The 10000-nt window shown below is 46.2% G+C and overlaps 2 protein-coding genes across 2 annotated transcripts in view; both read right to left on the bottom strand.

Annotated features, from left to right (window-relative positions):
- The window catches only part of LOC138953706 (monomeric sarcosine oxidase-like), a 17792-nt gene extending 12276 nt beyond the window's left edge, over positions 1–5516 (bottom strand). The window contains exon 1 of the mRNA XM_070325597.1: positions 5227–5516. Within this exon, the coding sequence (XP_070181698.1) occupies positions 5227–5341 (115 nt within the window). The 5' untranslated portion in view covers positions 5342–5516. The remainder of the gene's footprint in view (positions 1–5226) is intronic.
- The window catches only part of LOC138953705 (fibrous sheath-interacting protein 1-like), a gene marked incomplete in the record, with an annotated part of 23939 nt that overhangs the window by 1191 nt on the left and 12748 nt on the right, over positions 1–10000 (bottom strand).

Below are 10000 nucleotides of genomic sequence, written 5' to 3'. Positions count from 1 at the left end.
GTTGTTTAGGAGTTGGGGATATTGAGGGGGTTGGGGTAGGGTGGGGGGGGGGGGGGGGGGGGGGGGGGGGGGGGGGGGTAGGGGGGGGGGGGGTATTGAGAGTGTTTTGACTGAAATATAAGTCGTCCGCTCCTGTATAGCTATAGATGACGAACCTTAGTAGGTCACCATAACAGGCTGACATACACAAAAAGACATAGGCCTACAGCAGGCAAAAGAACGATATGGTTGTTTCGGAGTTGGGGATATTGAGGGGGTTGGGGGGGAGGGTGCGGGGGGGATGGGGAAGGGGGTATTGAGAGTGTTCTCTGGGACAGGCTGATCTTTCTTAACCCAGTGTGGGATTTTCAGTGGGGCGACCACCCCCAACCCAGCGCGTCCCCGGGTGGCGGATAGGGGAACGGTCTTCAGATATGGAGATCAGCCGCTTGCGGCCGCGGACCAAACTGGCGGTGTTTCCTACCAGGGCGGAGTGGGGTAGCAGGCGGCACTGCTACCCCCTTTGAAATGCTTCATCGTCCATTGACGGGACTCATCTAATGCGATTAGTGGCGCATTAAAACCCTAGCTCCGGGTGGGATCCCGGCAAATCCTCCCCCCTGTGCTCTCAGGGTAGGACGTACGGGCCATGAGCTAAGGGTGAGGTAACCCCGACAGAAAACCCCGAATGCTGAAGACGGAGGACCCGGGCCGCACGGCGCATTCTAACAAACCACGGGTACACGCGCTTACGCAAATGATGACACAATCAACCAGCACAGATGGAAATGGCGCTCGCCCATTGAGGACCCCCCAGGGTGAAGCAGCGTCGGGTCCCATGCCTCAAAGGGACCCAGCCCCAACTACTGGAGGTCCCTCCCGTCCGTCTTGTCACGCCAGGGGACGCGGGAGGAGAGTGACTGGCACCACCACAACCAGGAAGAAACCCAGTCAGCAGCGACCTTTTCAGGTCATGCACTGGAACGCAGAAAGTATCCTGAACAAGAAGACAGAGTTGGTGCATATCCTGCATGAGAAGAACATCAACATCTGCTGTATTCAGGAGACGCACCTGACACCCCTAAAGTCCTTCAAAGTGAGAGGCTACCAGTGCCTTAGGTCCGACAGAACAGATCGAAGCAAAGGAGGAATCCTGACCCTCATCAGGAACAACATCAATGCCTGTTTGATAGAAACGCACATGGAGGACTCCGAATATCAGGTGATTCGAATCCAGACGAAGACAGCAGAATTCCATCTTGTCAACTTCTACTGCCCCAACGATAGACACCTCGCCCTTGACACGATCCCCGCAAAGGCCTCCAACTTCATCGTGGTGGGTGACTTCAATAGTCATTCACAGAGTTGGGGATATGACCACTTGGATCGGAGAGGAGAAGAGGTGGAGAACTGGCAGGACGACAAAGGTCTCATCCTTTTGAACAGTCCCTTTGACTGCCCTAAATTCTACTCCAGAAGATGGCACACTACATCAACTCCTGACCTCGCCTTCTGCACGGAAGACATGCACCAGCTAACCAGCAGAGAGGTCGGAGAACAGCTAGGTGGAAGTGACCATCGGCCAGTCTTTTTGACCCTGGGCATGGAGTCCTGCACTGAAGCTTCCTTCCCACGGTGGAACTACAAAAGAGCGAACTGGTTCCTCTTTAGACACCGCACCAGCGAACTCACCCAAGACATCAGAGTCGAGGGTCGAGACATCAACATGGTGGCGAAGGACTTCAACATGAGCATCCTCAGAGCAGCGCGTGAGTCCATTCCCAGGGGTGCCAGGAGAGACTATAAGCCCTACTGGAGCAATGAATTGCAGGAACTGGATGATGATCTGGCAGACGCCAGAAGGGAAGCAGAAGTCAACCCGTCACAAAACAACAACATCCGCCTCCAGGAAGCCAAAGCCAAATTTCTCAAGAAGAAGCTACAGGCAAGACGGAGAAGCTGGCAAGAGAAAACAAGCTCTCTGAACCTTGAGAAGGATGGCAGAAAGCTCTGGAGGCTTACCAAGCAGTTGAATGATGAGAACACCAGCAGAGGAAAGATCACATTAGAAGAGAACGGGAAGGTGCTAACTGGAAAGCATGCTGCCAACCAATTTGCTGAAAGCTATGCAGCTGAGAGCAACCTCCATGTTAGCCCCGAGAAACAGAGAAAAGCAAGAAGAGAGAAAAGAGAGAGACCTGCCAGACAGTCGACAGTGGACGCCATGAGTCAACCACTCACACTCCACGAGCTGCACTCAGCTCTAAAAAAGTTAAAGGCGAAGAAGTTCCCTAGCCCAGACGGCATCACCAACGAGATGCTAACCCACCTTGGTAGTGCAGCAGAGAACAAGCTACTCGAGGTCTTCAACAGCAGCTGGCAAGAAGGATCGCTACCACAACTCTGGCGAGAAGCGATCATGATCCCCATCTTAAAAAAAGGGAAGGATCCAAAGAAGGCCACCAGCTATCGCCCAATCAGCCTCACCAGCTGTGTTGTGAAGACCCTGGAGAGAATTGTGAACGAGCGCCTCAGGTGGTACCTGGAATCCAGGAACCTCCTCGCCCCTGAACAAGCTGGATTCCGCCAGTTCCGCAGCACTGAAGATCAGGTCACTTACCTAGCGCAAGAAGTTGAAGATGCCTTTCAGGAACAGAAGCTGGTCTTCGTCACCTGGATAGATCTTCAGAAGGCCTTTGACAAGGTCTGGAAAGATGGACTCCTTGTAAAACTGCTGAGGAAAGGCGTGTCCAGCAACATGTACCAGTGGATTCGCTCCTACCTCTATAACCGCAGGGCAAGAGTTAACGTCGACCAGACCAAAAGCAAGAAGTTCCTCCTTCGTCATGGCGTCCCTCAGGGCGGAGTCCTCTCCCCCACACTCTTCCTTCTCTTCATCGACGATCTGGTGTCCGAGATGCCCAAGGGGATCAAAGCTGCTCTCTACGCAGACGACCTTGTGATCTGGTGCAAAGAGGAGCACGCAAGTACAGCCACCTACAGAATGCAGGAAGCGGCAGATAGGCTGAACGCATGGGCAGAAGATTGGTGCGTCTCCATCAACAAGGAGAAATCCTCCACCACCCTATTCACACTGTCGACAAAGCAGAAAGCCGGAACCATTAGGCTTGGTGGAACTCCTCTGAGAGAGGATGAAGAAGCAACGTACCTTGGTGTCACCTTTGATAGACGGCAGACCTGGAAACCACACATTGCACAGGCAGAGACGAAGGCCCGGCGCAAGCTAGCCATACTCAGGAAGCTGGCAGGTACCACCTGGGGAGCGAACGAGAAGATACTGAAGACAGTATACCAGGGAATAATCAGATCCCACCTCGAGTACGGCTCCACAGCGTGGTCAACCTCAGCCAAGACAAACCTGCAGACCCTCGACCGTGTGCAAAACCAGGCCCTCCGACTCATCACTGGTGCAATGAAATCCACGCCCATCAAGGAAATGGAGAAGCTTACCACCATCCAACCCCTCTGTCAGAGAAGAGAAGCCAAGACTATGGTACAGGCCGAGAAGCTCAAGTGCCTACCCGACCACCCCATGAAGCACAGACTGAGCAACCTCACCAAGAACCGGCTCAAACGGAGCAGTTTTGTACACGAGAGCAAGAGACTTTCTCGACAGTACAGGGAAGTCCTCCCACAGAACACTCTACCTCTGACTCAAGAAGAAGAGGAAACCCCCAAGGCAACAGAGAAACCAGGCATCCAGATCTGCACCAGTGTTCCACATGTTACCTCAGGAGAAGATCAGAATGACACAGCTCGACAGGCACTCACCTTAGCCCTGATCGACGAACAGTACCCAAAAGAGGCGTGGATCCATGTATACACCGATGGATCAGCAACTAACGCCGTGCTCAATGGAGGTGCTGGCATTCTGATCCAGTTCCCTGGGGGACATACAGCTACATCCAGCGTTGCCACTGGCAAACACTGCACAAACTATAAAGCAGAAGCAGAAGCTCTCATGCAGGCCGCCTGCTTGGTTCAGGACTCCGCAGACCCTTGCTACCAAGTTGTCTTCCTCTCGGACGCCCTTTCAGTCCTTCAGGCCCTAGAGAACGACAAACTCCCACAGCTGGCCAAAGCATTACAGATGGTCAGACAAACCAGAGGAGTTGTCCTCCAGTGGATACCAGCACACTGTGGGATACCAGGAAATGAAAGAGCAGATGAGCTGGCGAAAGAAGTAGCCGTGGAAGACCAACCTGAAAACAGTGTCAGCTTTAGTGAGCAGAAGACAATCATCAAGGCATTGATGAGGCCAAGGACAAACAGAGATGACTACCACACATTGTCTAGAGAGCAGCAAGTCAACCTCATCAGGCTTCGTACTGGCCACAACAGGCTCAATGCTCACATGAACCGAAAGTTCAAGCTGGCGCCATCACCAACCTGTGCCTGCGGTCAAGAAGACCAAACAGCGGAACACATCTTACAGCGATGTCCCTCACTAGATGAGGAACGAAAAGAAGTGTGGCCGTCACCAACTCCCTTGCAGACCAAACAACATGGCAGTAATCGACAGGAGTTGGAGAAAACGACAACATTTATCACCAGTGCTGGACTGATCGTGTAACCTCTGCGAACGCCAAGAAGAAGAAGAAGAAGAGAGTGTTCTGACTGAAATAAGTCGTCCGCTCCTGTTTAACTATAGATGACGAACCTTTGAAGGTCACCATAACTGAACAAAACACAAACACACACACACACACGCACACTACACACACACACACACACACACACACACACCACACACACACACACACACACACACACACACACACACACACACACACACACACACACACACACACCACACACACACACACAAGTGCATACGAATAGACATCACGGTCGGTTGCACAAAAAATATCTTTTCATTCACAAAATCACAGATCTCGGCCGAGAAAAGGTAACAGGGCAAAACATTCCTAAGTTCTTTGTTTACAGTTTGCGAAAGGGCATACAAAAATGGTCAGAGATTTTGACGATATGCATATCAAATTCCTAAAATGTTGTAAATTCCTTTGTTAAAATGGAACAATACAAATTAATGTTTGTACGCACTGATTGGACCCAAAAGCATGTTATGCCTCATCCTGAATGGTTATGCCTAAGACTAGTCTAGCGTTATGGTCAGGTTGTATGTTTCCAAGACACAGACATATTGCCACATATCATAAATATATCAACCGGCAAAGACTACTAGCATAAAATATATCACCCTACCTCCTGGTGCTCTTTTTGACAACCAGTAGACGGCGCCACTTCCAATCCCGCCACAGCCAACCACGATATATTGAAAATGTCGTCTGCTTCCAATCGCTTCGAGACCGTCCGCCATAATGCCGCTTTCACCCGGGTTGTAAAATACTGAAAGTCAGAATTTGGTAGCTCAATGATGATACAGTCTGGGAGCAATAGGTCGGCGTTGCTTTCCTGTTCCGTGTCTTTTGTAGCTGTGACTGTTTTTGCTCGGTGCAACTGAAGTCACAGCTGATGCAAGGAGAATGGCCTAAAGTGTGCCGCGACAGTACCGTGGGCAAAGTACATGTTCTACACTCGTGCCAAAAAGTTAAGCAATCCTGACTTTTTAGCTGAAAACCAATTTGTAGAAAAGAATCAATTAATTTGAGCCGCTAGATTAACTTTATTGGTAATCTTGAACTTTAGCGTGTTCAATTCATAGCTCAGAATCCAGTGACATTCTTTACTTATTTTTGATGCAAGTCCATGTAGGCTAAGCAAGCCAAAGAACATTTGTCGTGAAATTGATTGACGGGTTGAGCTCCAAATTTAAGCATAATTCATTAATTTGGTTGTTCAATCGACAAAAATGCACCGAAAATGGCGTACGTTGTCAACCATGGGACATCATTTACACGAAAGAGTTGTCCCCCTTGTCCACTCATACGGATAATTCCTTCTTTGACCCATATAAACGAAATGCATTCGTACAGTTTATCGGAGTTCATTCCGTAACTTCTGAGGGATCTAAAATGACTTGTTAGGATTACAAGTGCAGGTTCTACAAATTTGGAGACTTAAATGCCTCTGAATTCTGAGCTATGAATTTAACACGCTAAAGTTTAAGATTACCACTTTATTTCTGTTTAAAGTAATCTGTTCGTTTTTGAGTGTGTTGTTCATCAGCCAACTTTGATTGATTACTAGCTGAATCTTGCAACGAAGACGGTGTTTAATATTATTATACTCGCTGACCTAAATGCCACCTACAACCACGTGACTTCCAACATAATCTGCCAGGTGCAAATTTAACCTCGGCACAAACTGAGGGATTGATAAAGCTCAGTATTCAAACAAGAGTTAGAAGTGTATTGTTTTTATGAAAGGTTGTTTAACTTTTGAGCTCGAGTTTATTATTTGACCTGGAATGATGTTTACGGCTTACACAACTCCGCATTACATGTACTGACTTGAATAATTGAGCCGACGGAAGCCTGAAATACCCGGCAGGTTGTTGTTCCGACGAGCGCCACACATACAAACACGCACGCACGCACGCACGCACGCACGCACGCTCAACATACACTGACCCCCCCCACACACACCCTCACACACACTCACACACACACACACACACACGCACGGATAAAAAAAAACCGAACAAACAAACAAACAAACAAACAAACGAAGGGTAATTTTGGGCCGTTACACTCCTTATACTCATTTTCCCTGTTTATACATTCGGAGGAAGGTCGTGACAGACGGACACACACACACACACACACACACACACTGACTCGCACGAACCCACGCACGCACGCACGAACCCACGCACGCATGCACACAAATACGATGCCGATACATGAACAGCTTGGCGGCGGCTTTACCATAGGCATAGATATTTGACTGCTTTGTCAGTTCCTAGGAGACATGTAATGCAGAAGAAATGACAGAACTGTTATATGTGACACCATTATTCGTCTTCTCAAACTTAGTCTCGGAGGGAGTGGGAGGCAGTTGTCCGAGGGGCAGCAGGCTGTCCTGCATGAGAGCTGTTGTCGGGGACGGCAGCCGGCTGTCCGTGGGATGAAAAGCCTGACTCGTACCATCTTTAAAGAAATAACATTGGATGTTTTGATATACCGCCATTCTGTCCGTGTAGACTAGTGTGTGCATGAGTGATGCGTCTGTTCGTGATTGTGACCCGTTATCTAAGCTGCTGGCCTAGACCCACATTTTGTTTTAATGAAGATGTTGGTTTATCATTCCGTGACTGATACACTTTTGGAGGCTGTAAGTGTAGAAGTGCATGCAATGGCTGTTACGCGTCTTAAAAAGAGTGAATAAGGCTAATGGTCGCTGTGAGTACACAGAGACCACAGGCACACAGCCGGCACAAAGACAGAGACGAACACGGAAGCACAGATAGAAAGGCAAGGATTATGTATGGGCGAGCACGCACTGGGGCAGACACGCATGAACGCACGCTTACACTCACTTTACCTTGAAAAAAATGAAAGTAAACAAGTCGCGTAAGGCGAAGTTACTACATTTAGTCAAGCTGTGGAACTCACAGAATGAAACTGAACGCACTGCATTTTTTCACAATGACCGTAGTCCGCCGCTTGTGCAAAACGGAGTGAAACTGACGAGCCTGTTCTGCGCGGTAGTGGTTTCGCTTTGCTGCATAGCACGCTTTTCTGTACCTCTCTTCGTTTTAACTTTCTGAGCGTGTTTTTAATCCAAACATATCATATCTATATGTTTTTGGAATCAGGAACCGACAAGGAATAAGATGAAAGTGTTTTTAAATCGATTTCGAAAATTTAATTTTGATCATAATTTTTATATTTTTAATTTTCAGAGCTTGTTTTTAATCCAAATATAACATATTTATATGTTTTTGGAATCAAGAAATGATGTAGAATAAGATGAACGTAAATTTGGATCGTTTTATTTAAAACAAATGTATTACAATTTTCAGATTTTTAATGACCAAAGTCATTAATTAATTTTTAAGCCACCAAGCTGAAATGCAATACCGAAGTCCGGCCTTCGTCGAAGATTGCTTTACAAAAATTTCAATCAATTTGATTGAAAAATGAGGGTGTGACAGTGCCGCCTCAACTTTTACAAAAAGCCGGATATGACGTCATCAAAAGTATTTATCGAAAAAAAGAAAAAAAAGCCGGGGATATCATTCCCAGGAACTCTCATGTCAAATTTCATAAAGATCGGTCCAGTAGTTTGGTCTGAATCGCTCTACACACACACACGCACAGACAGACAGACAGACACACACACATACACCACGACCCTCGTCTCGATTCCCCCTCTATGTTAAAACATTTAGTCAAAACTTGACTAAATATAATGAACAAAACGAGAGAGAGAGAGAGAGAGAGAGAGAGAGAGAGAGAGAGAGAGAGAGAGAGAGAGAGAGAGAGAGAGATTCAGATTCAGATTCAGATTCAAAACTTTAATACAAAGGGATAAAGGTTTTAGGCAATGCCTAATCTTCCAACCTGTCCCTTTTAGACATACATGACATTATACATTACAATTATATATTTATATAACATGTATTGAACAGCCAAACGAATAACTAATTAACTAAGAATTTGTAATCAGGTTAAAAGTAACAAAACACTAGTTATAATAACGTGGTTCATTGATTATTAAAATGATGATTAAGATGTTATGCAGTAACAGTTATGATTTTAAAGCGTAGGGAGAGAATTATTTTTGACAAAGATATTTTCGAACATTTTTTTTAAAAGATGAAAGGGTTTGACATGTTTTACAGTACATTGGAAGTATATTCCACACAAGCGATCCCCAGTAGGATAAACTAGATTTATACAAATCAATGCGTGGGAGCGGTAGCGTATAATTCAAAAGCCTCGCTCTACCAGGAGGACGCTCAAACAGGTCTTGGATGTATGAAGGTGTTTCATGGTTGTACATTTTAAACATGAAAACACTAGCATTTAAAAAGAACTGCTGATGTAGCGGAAGAATGTTCAGTTGAGTGTATTTTTCTTGAGTAGTCATATTGGGATCTCGGTTTAATAACTTTACACCTCTCTTGTGAAGAGAGAGAGAGAGAGAGAGACAGAGACAGACAGACAGACAGACAGACACTAAGACTGACAGACAGACAGACAGACAGACTGAGAGACAGACTGACAGACAGACAGACAGACAGAAAGACAGAGATAAAGAAAGACACAAAGAGAGTAAGCAGAAGACAACCGCATCGTCGCTTTCTTGGCCCACCACTGTATCTATCGATCATAATTATGTATTGAATGCAAACAACTTTTAACCTTAGCTGTATTAGTCGAGAATAAAAACTCAGTATCACAAACCAGGACAATTTCATCAGCCTGTTTAGTTAGAATACTAAGTCTTCTTTGTAAGGAGGCCCAACACGTAACCTTATGCAAGTATGAGGCCCTTGGACTGTCCTAAGGATTGACTTTGTTGCTGCTAGCTTTCCACTGGTAGGAAGCGACCCGAATTTCTTAGGTTTTTTCCCCTTCTGTTCTAGTTGACCCGTCTAGGGTTAGCGCTGGATGTAAAACAAAAGGCATGTACGTATACTTATCTTTTACCCCCGATAATAAAGAGTTTGTCCTTTCTTTTCTTTTCTTATATTGTCCTTTTTTTCTGTAAGCCATATAGTACTCCAGTCAGCAAATCTATGTCTACCTGCCTGTCTATCTTTCTGTGTATGTAGTACTATAGTTGTTTGTCATTCATTGTTTTCAGTAAAAAAAAAACCACGAGTTTGGTCGGCCACTTTAAAATGATAGTGTCCATAAGCGCACATGATCATACATATATAAATTTAACTTATCCTCGTTTGTTGCATATGTGATTCAAAATACTGTATACAGAAGTAGACGAATAAACCACTTTTTAATCAGTAAACAGGCCGAATTGGGGCAAGCTCTGGTGTGTGTGTGTGTGTGTGTGTGTGTGTGTGTGTGTGTGTGTGTGTGTGTGTGTGTGTGCATTGCGTGCGTGTGTG

This window comes from Littorina saxatilis, linkage group LG17, assembly GCF_037325665.1.
Source record: "Littorina saxatilis isolate snail1 linkage group LG17, US_GU_Lsax_2.0, whole genome shotgun sequence".
Classification (NCBI taxonomy): Eukaryota; Metazoa; Mollusca; class Gastropoda; order Littorinimorpha; family Littorinidae; genus Littorina; species Littorina saxatilis.
Note: the sequence above shows the minus strand (reverse complement) of the source record. Positions and strands in the feature narration are given on the sequence as shown.